Here is a 19,545-nt window from a genome sequence, read left to right as displayed (position 1 = left end):
AGTGAGACCGATTACGGCACAGTTACCTCCAGTGAGACCGATTACGGCACAGTTACCTCCAGTGAGACCGATTACGGCACAGTTACCTCCAGTGAGACCGATTACGGCACAGTTACCTCCAGTGAGACCGATTACGGCACAGTTACCTCCAGTGAGACCGATTACGGCACAGTTACCTCCAGTGAGACCGATTACGGCACAGTTACCTCCAGTGAGACCGATTACGGCACAGTTACCTCCAGTGAGACCGATTACGGCACAGTTACCTCCAGTGAGACCGATTACGGCACAGTTACCTCCAGTGAGACCGATTACGGCACAGTTACCTCCAGTGAGACCGATTACGGCACAGTTACCTCCAGTGAGACCGATTACGGCACAGTTACCTCCAGTGAGACCGATTACGGCACAGTTACCTCCAGTGAGACCGATTACGGCACAGTTACCTCCAGTGAAACCGATTACGGCACAGTTACCTCCAGTGAGACCGATTACGGCACAGTTACCCCCAGTGAGAATGATTACAGACAGGTTACATGTTCGCTGATGTCATCTCAGGTTTTGGCTGTTTTTTTTTTGTTCTCTATCATGGCACAGACTACCATGAAGACTTCCTTTCAGGCAGTGCATATCTGCACACACTCCCCATCCCGCTACCAGCACCCAATGAAGCTCTGTCAGCCCAATAGTACAAGTGCTATATGACCCAACCATCAATATCCCTTCTGTGGCACCAAAATATAATAGTGCCCTCTTTGTGCCCCCACAAGGTTATGGTGTCCCTTTTGAGCCCTACACAAAGTCATGGTGCCCTCGTAAACACAAGGCGCCTTTTTTGTAACCCACAAGCCACTGAGCATGAAAGCAGTGTTTTACTTTTTTATGTATGTTCCTCACATACTGAGTGTGACATTAATCATGGGGTGTCTCAATCAGTCCTTCTCCCTCGACTTCTTTCCTCCAATCTGGTGCCTTCAAACAGAGAGAAAAGTCCATTGCTCTGAAGTACTGGATTGAGGTAGAACCAGGAAGGACTCATAGAAATGCCCTGCAATGAAGATGCAGAGCATGTGAGGAGCTCAGGTGTCAGGTGTGTGTGTGTATATATATATATATATATATACATATATATATATATATATATATATATATATATATATATACATATATACACACACACACTTACACACACTTACAGATGACTTTTCAGAATAAGTTGTCATGTGCACACATTAGGGATGATGCTATATCTGGTTATTATGTGACTTGTATCCTGCCTTTATCACCAGTTTTAAGCTGTGAGCTGCAGCTGTAATTTCCAGTCTTCTTTGACCAGATACCCATGTGCAGTCTATGGGAAGTCTGCCATCTCCCATAAACTGCACATGGAGAAAACAGAACCTTTTGCTCAATCTAAAGCACACACAAAGAAATAACAGCATCATGGAGGACACTAGAGAAGTACTGAGCAGTGTAGGTGTGATTTCAATAGCAGTAAATCACTTACATGTTAGCTGCTGCAGCATATTGGTGTCTCTCTCTCTCCATGTACTCCTATTGGCAGCATAAATGATAACCTTCTTCCTGTATTTCATCGTATTTATTACTACAGACACTTCAATTATTAAAAGAAGTGAAGAGAAAAAAAATAGTAGCTGGCAGAGCACAAATGGTGTGCAAAAATGGAGGTGCTGTGGCCTAGTAACGCTGGCTAGCCAAAAGGCTAGAGTGCATGTCAGTGCATGGAGAGCCAAAGAACCAAACACTAGGGCACAACCTATAACAGGTAGACCAATGGCATGGAAAACTATATGAACTTTTATTGGTGACCAGCAAGTAACACGTTTCGAGGCAGATTGCCTCTCTGTCAGACAGCTAGGTAATAGAATCTGATTGGTTAATCAGTGCCATTAGTAGCCATCAGGAAACATTTGCAGCTATTAATGTCAGGACCTGCAGCTTATTAAACAACGCCAGCGAGGAGATCAAGAGTGCTAGAGCAGCGGGGACCGGAGCCAGTGAGTTTAGGTTCTTTTATTGTTTTTGGCGGTTGTCGGCTGTTTTTTCTTTAAAAAAAAAAAAAAAACACGGAAAACTCCCTTTAACCCAATATTACAAAAACGGTTGACCAACAAAGTCATGACGATGGCAATCTTGACATCTAGAAGTTCATAGCCATCATGCAAGAGGGATATCACAATCCCTGCAGCTTAGGTACTTCTCAATTGAAGGTTTCTTCCCTTCATCCTGAACCTCTGTCACCAGAACCTGCTGAAAACATCTAATACATTTATTAGCAATATTTACATATCGGTTTTCACAGATACGTATACAACAAAATGAAGGCTGGACTCCCGGAGGCACACCAGCACTATGCCCATTTTAACCCTTTCCAATCCACTGTCTGACATCTAAAGACATTCCGATTGAAGGCTGTACAGCTCAGATATTGGAAGACGTCCGGCAGGGTATTCTTAGGCTGCCTGCAGACGGCCGGGTCGGATCCGGCAGCGAGAATTCTCGCCGCGGGACCCGACCCGAGCGCCTGCGGAGAGCAGCGCGTACTCACCCGCGCGCTGCAGCTCCGGATCTTTCATGTGCCGGCTGTCGGGCAGCCGGCGCATGCGCAGACCGGAGCCGGTGGCCGGCGAGCCCCGCACAGAAATAGAACATGCTGCAGTTTGTTTGCCGCGCGAGATTTCGCGCGGCCAAACCACAGACGTCTGCCTAGGATTGCGTTTGCTAATTTCCGCCCATCTGCAGACAGCCTTACTGTACATTACTGGCCGCTCTTGTTGAGGGGCCTCTCCAGCATGTCCCATACCGCAGTACTGGCTCTAGCCAGCAGATGGTGCTGTTGTATAATGGCAGAAACAGAGAACCGCCTAGGAAACCCTGAATCCAAAATTGGATTGTAAAGGTTTAAATACTGGAATGATTCAGAGGCAACGCTTCACCTACAGATGAAGAAAAGTTTAACTTGACTGTAATAACTTTCTATGACAAGTTATTGTAAGTCATTCAAAAGCTATTGTAAACAGAAAAACACATTGTAAATCAATTGAAAGGTTAAACCGTGGGACAAAGTTATCCTAATGTGTTAAAAAGTAAGTTAAAGTTTGCTATATCTGTCCAGCACACTCACTTGAAGGGGATTTCTTATGAGTTTAAATTACTTAACCACTCTAGCCTTCCCATTTGCTGCTGGCCAGGACATGTGACTGCTGCAGCCAATCAGTAGCCAGAAAATACAAACACAAAAATAGAAGGAGATGTATTTAAACAAATTAGTTTGCCTCAGGCATACACCTGTATCAAATGAGCGTGAAAACTTAAAGGGGTTGTCCAATGGCAAAGTATCGATGCATATTCACAGGAGAGGCCATTAATAGTAGACCAGTGGGGGGAGAGGGGGGCGCCTGAATCCCCCAATTAGCTGGTCTTGGGGTTGGTGTACTCTAGCACTGAGCTGATTTCTGCAGAAAGACAGCTCCATCCCCACTGCAGAGGCCAGGCTTGGTATTACAGGCACAATTTCCACTGAAGTAAACGAGAACTTTGCCTGTAATACTTTGCCTGACCACTGCAGTGGGAAAGGAGCTGTCCATTACCTGCAGACATCAGCTTAATATAGGAACATATTGGCCACATGATCAGATGATTGGTGGATATCCCAGATGGAAAACTCCTGCTGATCTACTATTGAAGGCCTATCGTGAGGACAACTGGACAACCACTTTAAGGGCACTGGCGCTCCAACACGTGGAATTTGTAGATGGATGCCAACTCAGACTGACTAGAGGAAAGGAAAAGGTAAAGGAGCATTAATTCAACAAGCTACAGGCACAATAGCAGGTTGCAAAGCAATAGCTTCACAACTTGAGAAGCTACTCTAGCTTAGTCAAGGCAAGAAACTTGTGCTTCTCCAAGTTCAATCTAGGAAGCCCAGCTGAATAAACTAGAACACAAGCATAACTATAAGCAAACAAGCCTAGCAAACCACATAGGACAGAAAACTACAAGTTAGAGGGACTAAATGTCCTCTATATAGTGCGATCGCTCGTTAGGCCAAATGCACACGGCCGTGTCACAGTACAAATTCCTTGGCCCATCCACAGTGTCAGCTGCAGACAGGCCACGGATCGAATGGCTTCTATTGACTGCAAAAGGAAGCCAACCATGTGAAATCCGTACTCAAATAGCCCATGCTGTGGTTTTCCATCTGTGAGCGGAAAACCGCAATTGATTTCCGCTCATGGACATGGAAAAGCAATTTTTAAATGCATGTCTATGGGCAGGATTTGCTGTGGAATCTGGAGGCGGACACCCACTCCAGATTCTGCAATACAAATACACCCGTTTGCATTGGGCCTTAGTGTTGTATTCCATTCATTAACCCCTTACGGACACGGACTATATTGGCCCAACGGACGCCACAATTTTTCAAAAGCCATAACTTTATTTTTCCAACGACATGGCCATATGAGGACTTGTTTTTTGTGTGGCAAACTGTAGATTATATTGGTACCATTGTTGTGTGCATATACTGTATTATAAAACGTTTTTTTTTTTAGAACAGGGAGAGAAGACATCAATTCTGCCATTTTCTTTAATCAGACAGCATAAATGATATGATAATTTTTTTGTGGGTCAGTATGATTACAATAGCAAATTATAATTTTTTTAAAAGTTTTTTTCACTTTTGCGCAATAAAAACCCTTTTGGAAATCGTCGCATTCAAAATCCCATAACACTTATTTTTCCATGGTTGGAGCTCTGTGAGGGATTGTTTTTTGCGTGACAAATAGGGAAAAGTGTGGAAAAAAGATTTTCTTATTTTATGTTTTTTAACTATTTTTATTTATTTATATTTTTTATGTTGGTGTAGGGGACTTGAACCGTAACAGCTATAATTGTTATGATAATGCACTGCAGGACTTCTATACTATAATGACTTATCACTTACAATAGCAATAATAGGCAATGGTAAGCCAGGACACCAGTATCTGGCATCCTTTTGCTATGGCAGCCCATCAGCCCTCTGAGATTACATCTTGGTGGGCTGATGTTACAGATGTGCCCCCTGTATTAACCCTTTGCATGCTGTTAGGTCTACAGTAATTGTTGCATATAAGGGGTTAACAGCGGGGACCATTGTTTTTATTGATCCCCAGCTTCTTAACCTGCGCCATCCACAGGATGCAAGCTTCCATTCTGTTGCGTTAAGTACCCTGGAGCCAGGACGCAAACTTATGTTCTGTAGCATTAACCCTTCCCAATCCACTGTCTGACGTCTGAAGACATTCTAATTGAAGCCTGTACAGCTCTGATGTTGGAAGACGTCCGGCAGGGTATTCTTACTGTATATTACTGGCCGCTCTATTGTCGGGGGCCTCTCCAGCATGTCCCATACCACAGTACTGGCTCTAGCCAGCAGATGGTGCTATTGTATAATGGCAGAAAGAGAAAGCCCCCTAGGAAATCCTGAATCCAAAATTGGATTGCAAAGGGTTAAGGGGTTAAACATTCCATCTGTCTTACTAGCAAACAGTGAAAGACATACACCATTATTGTGCTGCACCTTAGGACATAAGGGAATCATGGTGTGCTGCATTTGACACCATATTACAGAGCTATTCTCCCCTAGAAGTATTGCTTCTAGAGGACAATAACCCATAACCCTTTCCAATCCAATTTCCCTGTCATTTGCATCCTCCCTAGCTCTTATTTACTTGGGGTGGGAAAGCACATTGTGGATTTCTTGGAATTACTCAACAGAAATACATAAAAATGAACTGTCATGATGATTTTCTTAAGAAGTATGGAGTAGTCCGACATTGGGGATATCTTCTGTATATGTATATTCAGTATGCAGAGGAGAAACCCAACATCACAGCTCTCTTCTGCAGACTCTAATATACATACACAGACGATAAATCCAATGTCAGACCGCTCTCCTGCATACTGTAATATATATGCAGAAGAGAGCTCCAACATCGCAGCTCTCTTCTGCATAGTGTTAGAGGCATGTGCTGGACCTCGGCCTGACAACGGAGCTTTACCGGGAAATCTCAACGTCGGACAAGGGCTGACACTGGATTGGAAAGGGTTAATACATGAATGCATTGAACGCCATAAAGACTGTCACCTCCTGTTTATGACAGAAAGAAGAAGATTTGGCTGACAGAATTGAACGACCTTACCTTACAAGATAAAATGTTCCCAAATGCAGAGAAGGTATCGTACAGAGCCTTGTTATCAATAGACTCATCAAGATTCTTGATGAATACATTCCCTACACCAGATTTCCGAAGTCCAGGGTCTCTCTGGGACCACATAATGCGAATCGGCCTGCCTTTAATGACTTCAAAATTCATAGTGTCCAAAGCCCGCTCAGCTGAGGAAAACAAATTGACAAGCTATTACTATTGTATAAATACCTTACAGAAGCAAGAAAAGTAATACCCACTTAGTAAAACTGCCATTACAGCGTTGTCAACCAAGTGTTGCATGATTTCTAAATGGCAACAGCGCCAAGATGCACACATCTAAAAAGTTAAAGGCCGTGTACACCTTTGAACTCTTCTTTTAATCAATGTGTTTTTGGAAATGAAGACTTTTTGTAATTGGTTTTCATTAAAAATTTATGATTGCTTGATTGCTATGCTTCTATTGTTTGCCAAGGCGCTACAGACTGGAAGACTGAAATCTTAGCAAATTCTGTCAGAGTAAGGTGATTGACTTCTCCCATAGCCTGACCCCCCCCCCTGTTGTGAACATGCATTCACTGCCTTTACACTGAACTATTACAGAGGGCTGTATGACAGTGCCAAAGAATGGTCGAGGAGATCGGAGTGCAGGGAAATCTACTATTACAGAGGGCTGTAATTCTCTCGTAGAGAATTTTCTGCTCTTATCAGCAGTAAGGGACAATGGGACAAGTAGCTAGTCAGAAAGAGGAGTAGATAGACGGAGCAATAGCTGTGTAGTATTGAGTAGGAGTGGCCATGTTACACAGCCTCTGAAAGAGGAAAGGAGATGGTTAGCTTAGCTTCTACAGGCTCATGAGAGTCCAGCTGATCAGTGCTGGGAATCCAACCCCCATAAGCCAGAAATTTTAATGTAAAAGGGCCTGTAAACCAAGTGTGAAGCATTCTAATTGCATAAAAAGGAAAACTCAATGCAATAAACAGTGCATCATGTCTTAATGACTTAAGGACTTAAGATATGAATGTATTGATTTCTTATGCACAAAGGTTTCCATAGCCTTTAAAACAAAACTATGCACACTTACCATCTGCTGGCTGCTGGAAATTGATATAGGCATAGCCAAGGGATCGTCGAGTAGAAATGTCACGGCATACTCTGATGGACATTATTGGGCCAGCTGGACAAAACTTTTCATACAGCATTGCTTCTGTAACATCTACATGCAGATCACCCACATACAGTGAGGCCAGTGGGTATCCCGCCCCTGTTGCATTCATGGTTTGCTAGGAAAGGATTTAAAGGTTAAAACATATTCCAAAGACCTTCTTGTCTCAGTTTGGAAATTAATTCATGTGACCATTGTCATTGGGCAATTAATTTCATTCACAGTAACTGCCTTGCCTCGTAGTGCACACGGTTCCATCTTCGTGTATTCCTATGTCTATGGTCATTGCACATCCAACGTTACATGTAGCCTGGGCCTTTTAGTGTGTACCATATTGTGTAAAATCGCGTACATTTGCATTGAATCACCATACTTGCAACACTGGTCTGAGAAACAACAAAAATGGATTAGTGTCCCTTCTGACAACTCTGAAGTTGTTCCTTGCTGCAACTCCCAATAGACGTTTAGATGTCACATTGGAACGTGCAGGCAACAGATTAGACAAATCCACATCATAGGGTATAACTATCTAATCTTTGAGGGTCTGACCTCTGGGACCACCATCAATCAAGATTGTCCTTGCATTAATTCACGCATGCAGACTAGCACTCCCTTTATTTCAGTAGGACCAAAGGACAGCCAAATTCAAGCTGTGTGCCATCTCCTGTGATCCCATTAAAAAGAATGAAGTGGTGGCGCATATCATTGCTCCATTCATGTGGAGATGCTCTGAACCCCGTCGTTCCGATCAAGCGGGGTACCAATGGTCGGATCTCCAGTGATTGGTAGGAGTTAATTTAATTTTGTGGGTCAACTCTTAAAACAACCCTCCGATTTTGGCACAAAATTTCATCCAGAGACAGAAAAGGGATATGTTACCTGCAGTTCTCCTCTGCTGCTGTCCTCCTCAATCCACTGGTTTTGGGCCTTATTTCCAGCTGTCCAAAGTGGCCATAGCAATTTTCCAACTGCCCAACACACAGTGCACTGCTTTCTGATTGGCCAGAGCTGCTCACATGATCAGAATTGGCCAATCACAGAGCAGGTATTGTGCACTGGTAGTCTAACACTACCAATGCACCATGGGTAATCAGGTAGTCTGAACACTGCATCAGGCATCTTGGATGGCCGCCTCCTCCAGTCCTAGGACTGTATTTTGTCCCAAAACTCGAGGGTTACTTAAAAACCCAAATGTAAAACTTGCAGTTTTGCAGATGACAGAGCAATGCAGATTTAATCACAGCAGAAACTGTGCATAATGACGGGCATATGTGAGCAATCCCTTGTGACAAACTCATGGCATATACTAGAAGTGTGACTCTGCACTAGTTATTATACAAGACAGCCTATCCACCAATCATGATAAGTAGTTAATTTGCTATTACAGCATTTGAATGCCCATTTACAGCATATTTTAAGCCTTGACCCACTCAGCATAGCCCACAAAACCTCCATTATGCCCACTGTGAAGCACATATATACAAATTCCGCCTATTTGAGGTCCAAAATGTTTTAGGGCAAAACTGTGAAAAGTCGGACAGTTGGAAGATTTGCTTATTCATCAATCTGTAAGCAACAAAAAGTCCATGCAGATTAAACCAGGTTCAGGTAGAATTGTTTAGAGGTGCCCACAGTACGTCTGCCCAGACACATGGGGGACAATCGTATAGCTTTGCATGCCAGTTTTTGGCATAAAAAATAGTCAAAACTTTTCTGCGAGTGGAGATTTGCCCCTAAAAATGGCATCTTGTGCCAGTCTCGGCACTTCTGTAAAATGTGTCTGTCCTGGACCTACAGATTTATTTATAATTTACCCCAGAAACTGGCGTAGATTATGCCAGGTCGTACATGGCATACATTTCTGTGTAGGCACACGGAGATGCTGAGATGCGCCTGATACATGTATTAAGCACATCCTGCACCAGGGGAAGTTACACTGGAAAAGCCTGCATAGTATGCAGTGCATACTGTATGTTTGCCACTGACTCCTGTCAGGCCTTATTCACATGGGAGATTGCGATCCGTGAAAAATTGACCGATTTTTCGTTCCATTTTCATGCGTTTTTGCTGTCTTCACTCACAAGTGCGTTAAAAAAAAGAAAAAAGGAAGGTGACTCAATTGATGTAATTTAAAACTCCTACTGAAGCCAGTGGGTGCGTGACAAAAAACGGATCGCACTTGCACCGCGATCTATTTTTACTAGAGATGAGCGAACGTACTCGGATAGGCACTACTCGTCCGAGTAATGTGCCTTATCCGAGTACCGCTGTACTCGTGCTCAAAGATTCGGGGCGCTCCGCTGCTGACAGGTGAGTCGGAGCGGGGAGCGGGGCAGAGCGGCCGGGAGAGAAGGAGAGAAAGATCTCCCCTCCGTTCCTCCCCGCTCTCCCCTGCAGCTCCCCGCTCCGCAGCGCGTCCCGAATCTTTGAGCACGAGTACAGCGGTACTCGGATAAAGCACATTACTCGGACGAGTAGTGCCTATCCGAGTACGTTCGCTCATCTCTAATTTTTACCCAGGACTGTAACAAGAGGACAACCTACCCCAACATATAAGGGGGTTCTTTACTGTAAGAGCAGTGAGACTATGGAACTCTCTGCCTGAGGATGTGGTGATGGTGAACGTAATAAAAGTGTAAGAGGGGCCTGGACGCCTTTCTTTAATGCTACAATATGACGGTACAGTCACTGATTACTCCAGAAGGGTCGGTGATCTGGGGATTATTCCGATTGCCAAACTGGAGTCCAGGAGGAATGTTTTTCCTTTAAATGAGGAAAATTGACTTCTACCTTATTGGGGGGGGGGGGGGGGGTGCCTTTCCCTGCATCAACATTGGAGGGTAATAGGCTGAACTGGATGGACATATGTCTTTTTTCAGCCTATTACACTATAGTACAACGAGTGCAATCCATTTTTTTAACGCACCCGTTGACTTTATTGGGCGATTCTCATCCGAAAATTAGACCAAGATAGGACAGGCTGTGCTTTTTTTTCTTTTTCTTGGACTTTCCATCCAAGTAAAAGGGTTCACTTGATTAGAACCATTGAAATCAATGTGTTTTATTTCCGTGTGGGTTCGGTCAGATTTTTACCCACACAGGAAAATGTGTGTATAAAAAAGCGCTAAAAAATAAAAAAACTATAATATGCAGTTTACACACTTTTTTTCTACTTGAGTTAATTTATATAGAAGAGTGTTGATCATGTTTTTCAATATGCTTGAGGCAACCAAATTTATGCCGAAAGGACAGCTGGGCACATTAGATATGTTAGTATATGTTCACAGGATTTCCCAGTTTTTATGGACAAACGGAAGACTGACGTGAACTTAGCGTAAATTGAAATTTACCTAATAATCCGGCACTCAGCAGGTCCAAAGTGGTTCCACGGCTCCTGTAGAGATGGCAACAAAGATGCCGGCTGTTAATGTGATACCCTGTTTCCCTGAAAATAAGACATACCCTGAAAATAAGACATAGCATGATTTTCCAGAATTTTTGAGGCTGCAAAATGATTTTTCAGGCTTTTTGAGGATGCTTGAAATATAAGCCCTACTCCAAAATTAAGCCCTGCTAACAGTTCATTAAAAAAGTCAATTTAAATAGTATCCAGGCAGCTATACATGTAAAAAAGTTAAACCTTTTTGAACAAAAATTAATATAAGACACTGTCCTATTTTCAGGGAAACAGTATTCCCTTCCCCCAATAGATATGTACATAGTGGGTTAGCTTACTCTTCTAAAGTGTACCTTTAACTGCCAGCTGCATCCTTGGTAAAGGCATACCACCGGGGCGTGACCAGCATTAACTTATAATGCCGTCCATTATGGTCTCTGTCATTTGGATGGGATGAGCTGTATGCAACATTGAGGGGTAATAGGCTGAACTGGATGGGCATGTGCCTTTTTTCGGCCTACATACTATGTTGCTATTAACTCTAAAGCCAGTATGAATGAGGCTCAGGGCTCCTTCACACTGACGATTACTCGCGGCAAAATCGCAACTTTTTTCCCACGATTTTTGAGCGTCAGCGCTGCTTTAGCTCCCCAAAGCACCGCTGCCACTTCGATTTTCTCACACATTTTTTTCTGCATGATTTTGCCACGATTTTTTTTTACGGAGAACGTCAGTAGGACTTTCTAATGTTAAAAATGCATGAAAAGCTAGGGCATGAGTGAGAACATTGCAAATGGGAAGGAAACCATTGAAAATCATTGGTTTTATAATTCTGTGTTTTCACCCATTCACTCATTGCACAAAAATTGCGTGATTTTACTGCCAGTGTGAAGGCACCCTTAGGGTGCTTTTAGACAAAATGATAATCGGTCAAATAAATTGTTCAAACGAGCGCTAGTGAATGATAATCATTTGGTCTAAACCCGAGCCAACGACTAATAAGAATTGTTCGCTTCCTACTTGTCCATTTTATGCGTTGGCTCGTTCACTTATTGTTCAATTTAAACACTGATTGTTCAGCGTTTCACAAAGCGAATGAAATACTGAACGTATCTCGTTGTACAGGTTACTAATGAATCTGCCTGTCCAAACAGGCTGCACAAGAGCGAACGAGCTGGTGATGACATCACTCGCTCATGCAAATGAGAATCTTCCAGTCTAAAAGCACCCTAAGGGTGCCTTTACACTTGTGATTGCGATATCGCTGCGTTGTTTTCAACGCAAATGCCAGTAGGAATTTCTAATGTTACGCATCGCACAAAAATCGCAAAGTACAAACTTGCGATTTTTGTACGATGCGTTTTTAACATTCGAAAGTCCTATTGACATGTGCGTTAAAAAAACACGGCGATATCGCAATCACAAGTGTAAAGGCACCCTTAGGTTAGATTCACACTAGTGCTTAACTTTCCATCTCTTGGGTCTATTTTTGGAGTAGAGACATGAAATGAATACGAAATCAAAGCGAGCCCTGTGACCTCACACAGCGATGGAAGCGAATGTGGTTGCGTTTCGACTTGATCGCAAGCCGTCCAGTGAGTTTGGATTTCTTGCGATCTTCAGGCTGCTGCAATAAGACGGCATCCTCTTCCATTACTGTGTGATGTCACAAGCTCATACTGCGATCTTTAGCCGTAGGACGCTCATCGCAGCCAGTCGCCGTATAGCCAAGTATCAGCTGCTTCTTGTCCAGATTTTCTTGAATTCAACCAATTGATTTGCCTGAATTGAAGAAAATTGTTATGTTTTGGTACAACTGGAGGAGGGGGTGCCTTTACAACCGCCACAAAGATAGCAAAAAGTTTACAAATATTATTGTGACATCTCCAACTCTGACCAGCGGTTATGGCAGCCATAATGTTAAAAAAAGACCCTTTAACACAATAACTTTCCTAAATAGCATTTGACCTGTTTTTGAGGATAGCAGCCCCCCCAAGACCCTCACTCGGAAATCCTACCCCGATCCAGTATATACTGGTGCTTCAGTCATAAGATAATGGTGGCAGATACCTTGGAGTTAGTCCCACACTAGGTGCAAGTGTATCCTGCAGGAGGACACAGGCAGGGGGCGGGGCCTGCCTATTATATAGCCTTTCATGTAGGAGGGGCCAGGGAAGTAGGGTGGGGCCCCAATATAAGGGTAGGACCTGAAGCTCAGCAGCTGAATACATAGAGTATGATGGAGGTCAGTGGAAGATGGAGTGTCACTTGCAATTTCACAATTTTGTGTATGATGCGTTTGAGAAAACCATCGTTCTTTTACATCACACTCACACGGCACGTATTTTCACGCTCCCATAGAAAACAGGCGATTCTTGCAGCAGAATGGGGCATGCTGCAATTTTTCGATTTCTGACTATTGATCTGAGAAAGAAAATTGCTAATGTGCATTAACCCTTTAAAATCAACGGCTTCTTTTCCCGTGTGAGTTCTGTCCATCTCTTAATTGGAGAGAACTTGCAGTTCACTGACCGGGAAGTTAGCACTGCTGTCTCAGCATCTGCGCCATACTTTCAGATTTAGGCTGGCTTCATACGGACGTATTTGCATGAGCAATACGCAATGAATAGAACGCCCTGATTTCAAGGGGTTTGTTCACATACGCACATTTTGCTTGTGCGTTTGGCTGCGCAAAAAGAGTGTACTTCATTTTTCTGCATATTTGTGCACCAAAGCTCCCTAAAGAAATCGATGGAGGGAGCGCAAACGCAAAATTGCGCTAAAGTAATTAGCTATTTCAATCGGTGCGCTTGCTGCACCAAAACCATGCACTGTGGGCAGAAAAGATACAGTAAAATACGCGCGCAAAAATGTGGCCAGGATTTTGCAGCCAAACCCAGGAGTGGACGCTTAGAAGTGGATCTCCTTCCAGAATGTTCTGCCCGTGTTTAGGGTTCGGTCCCGGTTTTGGCTTCAAAGTACTGATGTAAAAAAAGACCCAATCTGCACTGTGTGAACACGGCCGGAGGTGGGACGTATCGACTGCTCATGTCCAGATTTTCATCAGCTCGACCAACTGATTTGCTTGGATTAAAGAAATCTTGGTATATTCTGGTAGAATTGGAGGTGTACGCCACTTATATCTGCCACCGAAACCGCACAAAGTCTATAAGTGCCATAGTTATTATCCCCTACACTCCATATTATAGAACAAGACCGCGCCTTTAACCAACACAAAATAACTTCTTTCCTAAATGGACTTGTTTTGTGGGGCAGCAGCCCCTGCCCTGACCCCAATACCATATACACCCCTCCTGCCCTGACCATCACATACCGTAGAGTCAGTCATACACATTCAATGGCTGCACAGCCTGCAGTTGGAACTGACTGGGGGCGGGGCCTGCCTATTATATAGCCTCTCATGGAGGCGTGGCCTGACTATTATATAGCCTCTCATGGAGGCGTAGCCAGAGGTGTGTAGGGTTGGGCCCAGTATAAGGGGAAGACCTGCAGCTCAGCAGCTGACTACATGCATTCATATGGCTGTATGCATAGTTTGGTCTGTCAATATATAGCATAATTATGTGCCAAAATACGCTGTTGACTTGCGGTTTTCTACCTACCGGCGGTCTTTTTAGTTGTGTAAATACGCAGCGTACTGAATCGCATTGATTCTGTGTGTAAATATGTAGTGAACACGCAGGTTTCCTGTGTACTTTGCGCTCATTTACGCACGCCCACGTATTTTTCACGCGATCACACAGAGCGTGAAAAAGTACGCTCAAGATAACAAGCCGATTGAAATCAATGGGTTCTATTCATTGCGTATTATGTAATACACAGTGTATTTCCGCTCGTGTGAATGAACCCTAACGCCTGGTTTGGTGAAGTAGATGGCAGGCAGACAGGCGCGTTAATAAGGCCTTATTCACACAGAAGGTTTATCATGGCTATTTTGTCGCGATAAAACATCAGGTGAAAAAAATCAGCAAAGCTGCGTCCAAACATCGCGGTCTAATACGCCGTCCAAACATCGCGGTCTAATACGCCGTCCAAACATCGCGGTCTAATACGCCGTCCAAACATCGCGGTCTAATACGCCGGCCAAACATCGCGGTCTAATACGCCGGCCAATGTTTTGATGCAGCCAAAAAAGATAGGACTTGCCCTATCTTTTGGCCACAATCAGCTGGTGGCTCCCATAAGCTTCTATCCGAGCTGCCGGTAGAGGGAAGGGGAGGGAGTTAAGCAGCGGCTAGCACTGCTAAACCACGTCAGCCGGCTCTACTGAGCCATGCTGACATTTTATGCTGGCAGAAGAAATTCCGGGCTGCAATTTGCAGCCGAAAGACTCATGTACGTGAGAAAGCCGCCACCAAGTCGCAGTTGAGGGCTTATTCAAACGACCGTATATCGGCCGGGTATTCACGCCGGCCAATATACGGTGTCTCTCTCTGCAGGGGGAGGAGGATGGAAGAGCCAGGAGCAGGAACTGAGCTCCCGCCCCCTCTCCGCCCCTCTGCACTATTTGCAATGAGAGGAGGTGGGATGGGGGGGGGGGGGCTAAGTTCCTGGAATTAGCTCCGCCCCATCCCGCCTCTCCTCATTCAAAATAGTGCAGGGGGGTGGAGAGGAGACGGGAGCTCAGTGCACTGCTCCCAACTTTTCCAGCCTCCTCCCCCTGCAGAGAGAGACGCCGTATATCGGCCGACGTGAATACCCGGTCTATATACGGTCATCTGAATGCACCCTAAATCTCATGTTTCCTTGCCCATTCACACACCCGGGTGCGGTATATAGATGCTGAAGCCCGGAATTCCTTTGGCCGGCATACATGTTCAGCATAGCTTAATAAAGCCTAGTGGCATGCTTTAGCAGCTGCTAAACTCCCTCTCCTTCCCTTTGCCGCCAGCTGATTGCGGCCAAAAGAGAGGGGAAGACCTATCTTTACTGGCGCGTCAAAACATCGGCCAGCATATTCGTCTGCAATGTCCCATTATGGCGGCCGCAATGTTTTGAGTCGGCTGAAAAGCGACCATCTGAACGAATGCATTGGAATCCACTACTTCAGATGGTCGCCATCTTCGGCCGACGTTACGATAAAATGCTCATGTGAATAAAGCCTAAATGTGTAAAACCGCTGGTTAAGTGGGAAGTAGAGTAAACAGGTGAGCACTAGCGAGAGTCAAGTGGGAGAGCAGACAGCACTCTACTGAGGACTCCCTGTGTAAACAGACAGGACACTGCATGGGCAACTAGACTAGCAGTAGAAAAGGGGATTGTTTTGTCCTGGGGGCAGTTAATTGACTGAGTCACTTCTATGCAATGCAGTCTCTTGTCTGATACTTATCAGGCACCATCTTGATATTACTTTTACATCAATTCCATGATGCAGCCGCACAGCATTATATGAGTAGCTAGAGACTGTACCATTCCTGCCTGCCAGAGGACAGCGTGATTATCATTAAGAACGTTGGACCAGAATTTGAAATTATCCTCTATTCACGGGATAAGGGATAACTTGCTGATTGGTAAGGGTCTCACCGCTGAGACTTCCGCCATTTTAAGAATGGGGGACCTGTGTCCTGTCCTCAAGGAAGAGACTGAATGAAGTGCTGGTTGCACTAGTGCTCCATTTACTTTCAATAGGACTGCCGAGATACCCACTCGGGGATTTCCATCAATCATTGAAATGAACGGACCGCCAACAGCACATGCTTGGCCAGCGCCCCATTTAGTCTGACACCACTGCAAAGTAAAAGCGACCCCTACAGTGACATTAGAACAGGACACGGGAGTCCCAATCTCAACAATGGGCGGCATCTTAGCAGTGAGACCCCCCAATGATCAGCAAATTATTCCCTGTTCTGTGAATAGGGGACAACTTGAAATTAAGGTACAGCCCCTCTAAGCTCTAAAGTCTCCTAAATAAGCTAAAGTGCACAGTCAGCTGTGATCTCCTCTATTATAACTGTGTGACAGGAGCCTCTAACCACCATTCATAACTTTGATAGAGTAGGATGCAGACACTCCTAAACAGTTTATTGGTACATTCCATTTAATAGCATCACACAGACTGATAAACTGAACACATAACCCCAAGTAAATCAGAGTTGGTCATAATTGAGATCACATGACCATCTGAGGAGGAGAAGGCCGGGAGTTTCAGATAAAAAGGAATAACTAAGCAAGGAAGTACTAGCGGACACATATATAGCTACATAATTAATGGGAGGGCAAGAATCCCCAGAGTGGCCAATCATCCTGTAGTTCAATGGCAGTCTGCAGAAGAGCCTATAGATCTCTGCCAGAACATGTGCTTCTGCAATTCTGGAAAGGCTGGGACGGGGGAGAATGTCAGACTGCGTTCACACTAGCATTTGTTTCACAAAAAACGGAAATGCGCAAAACGTTAGTGAAACGGATCAAGACGTAGCTTTCTATTTTTACAGTCTTTCCTTGACTACAATGTAAAAAGAGGATCCATTATTTTGAACTGGAAGCCAAAGCACATTAATCTGCACTTTTGTACCAACTTAAGAAAATGGAATGGAGTCGGACAATTGAGAAACAGATTGAAACTGAAGGTGTTCAGCGCGTTTCTATCGGCAGGAAAACAAGCGGATTCTCTCCGTTCTGCTGCTCCCACAACTGAAGAGCTAGACGAAAAGTAATAGCGCCAGGATGGAGTAGATCTCAAATGGGGAAGGGTGGGGTGTAATATGCTGCTGGCATTTAAGCCATACTGTGGGGTTTGGCACTGTTGGAGTATTTGGTGCAGCTAGGGGGTAGTATGTGAGTTGTATGCTGACATCTATCTGGCCCTGCTGGGGTAACATGGGCACTACTTGGTGGCGTTTGGCACTGCCTGGTAGTATTTGCTAATAAGGCTCATGAACAAAATGTTGGAGAAACCCTGATTGGTTGGCCTAAACCAATCGAGAATAGCTACCACTTACCATCCTCGTGCCCAGATTTGTATTCAGCTCCTAGAGAAAGTCAGTGTTAGACGGGCCAATTACTGGGGCATTTATATGCCCATAAAACAGACAAATGTCGCAGCCGACTGCGGGTCTGCTGTCCTGATCACAGAGTATTGTGGAGATGTGTTGGGCTTGGAGTTCAGATGAGTAATTTGCAGTCAGACGCCACATCTCTATTACAGGCGCAAAAATAAGACACCCGTAATACATTAGTTTGAAACTGGCCTTACAAGGGTTTTTCCAGGTAGCGCCAGGCCCCGGAATGCACCAGGGCTGGAGCGGAAGACGCTACTCCAACCCATGTAGTGGCCGTTGCTTGTAATTGCAGGCGCAGCCCTCATTGAAATAAATAAGAGCAGTGCTTGCAATTACCAGCGCTAGCCACTATACAGGGGTTGGAGGAGCGGCATGTGCTCCAGCCCTGGTGCATTCCGGGCACTGGCGTTACCTGGAAAACCCATTCAAGCGCAATTTGTCGCAGCCTGTCAATACTGTCTCGTAATATGGAGGGAACACTATTTTACAGGGCTGGTGGCACTTGTGTGCCGGGGCTGCCCTTAAGTCCTAGTCTGGCACCAGTGCTAGCCTCATACTTTCAGATGGATGGAATTGAATTTTCATTGACGTGTGCTGCCTGTACATAATACTAGAGGAAGCGAATACGGTTTGGATTTCTTGCATCCTGTCACAACACAATATGGGAGTGTGGCCGCTCGTGTGATGTAAGGTTTTACTACGATCTTGTATGGTGCACTGCACGGCTTGTTTCAAATGTGCAACCCACAAATTTGCCAACATCCTCCACCATTTATAGGGTAACCTGACCACTAGTGTGTTAGAAATGGAAAGGGCGGTGAACTTCACGGCAGCTTTACACGTCGGATTACTCCACTGCAGGAATCAACACCAAAATCTATGCTTAAAAGGGGTGTCTGGTTACAAGACAACGGTTCCCTATATCAACTGTACTTACTCTTCTTCTGCCAACGTGATCCAGTGCTGTAGCCCTGCAGTCATCCCAGTCTGTTGACAGAGGTCACCAGATATTACATGACAGCTGCATCATTATTTGCGCACCGATTCAAGACTGGTGGTGATGCTGCAGCGGTCACAAGTCTTCAAACACTGGGAGGTTGGCGGTACTACAGCGGTGGATCATGTGGCAGAGGACCTGCAAGTACTGCTGATTGTCATTTGAGCACAGTTGCGGTTATATGGGACTGTTGTCTGAACACGGGCACCAACGGTGCCATATTCTGGCTTCCAGCCCTAACGGAAACCGGTAAGCAGAAAGCGCTGCTTCTGTAACTCCCAAAGAAAATCAGTGACTTACAGAAGTATTGCTAGAGCTTTGCCATTCCTATAACTGCAAAGCAGAGTTTGGGGCGAGGCAGCTTGTTCTGTAAGGCCTTATTCACACAGGCAAGTGCAATTTTGTCTGTGAAAAACTGATTTCACCAAGTGTGTTTTAGATCAGCTTCTGTTGTGTAATCAACACAAGCGTCATCGGAGTATAATCACAGGCGGCAAAGAAAAAAAAAAGTGGTATAAGTGAGGTAATTTAAAACACCCATTGGGGTGTCAATGGGGTGCATGGAGGAAGGAGTGCATATATATGCCATGCAAGCGCATTCCTTGTTTTTCACACCCATTGCCTTTGATGAGCAAAACGCCCCGAAACTGGACGAGCTGCAGATTAAACACAGACCATTGGGAGAAACAAGAAAAAAAATGGGGATGGAAGAGCCAGGAGCAGAACTGAGCTCCCGCCCCTATTTGCAATGGGAGGG

The 19,545-nt window shown here is 44.7% G+C and overlaps 1 protein-coding gene across 3 annotated transcripts in view; it reads right to left on the bottom strand.

Annotated features, from left to right (window-relative positions):
• Positions 1-7,487, bottom strand: part of LOC136587485 (embryonic polyadenylate-binding protein) — a 48,621-nt gene extending 41,134 nt beyond the window's left edge. For all 3 annotated transcript variants that reach the window (XM_066586073.1, XM_066586074.1, XM_066586075.1), the window contains exons 1-2: positions 7,295-7,487; positions 6,204-6,397 (exon numbers count right to left, since the gene is read on the bottom strand). In XM_066586073.1, the coding sequence (XP_066442170.1) occupies positions 6,204-6,397; positions 7,295-7,487 (387 nt within the window). The remainder of the gene's footprint in view (positions 1-6,203; positions 6,398-7,294) is intronic.
• Positions 7,488-19,545: the final 12,058 nt, after the last annotated feature.

This window comes from Eleutherodactylus coqui, chromosome 13 (genome assembly GCF_035609145.1).
Source record: "Eleutherodactylus coqui strain aEleCoq1 chromosome 13, aEleCoq1.hap1, whole genome shotgun sequence".
In the NCBI taxonomy this organism is placed as follows: domain Eukaryota; kingdom Metazoa; phylum Chordata; class Amphibia; order Anura; family Eleutherodactylidae; genus Eleutherodactylus; species Eleutherodactylus coqui.
This window is presented reverse-complemented; position numbering and strand designations above follow the sequence as displayed.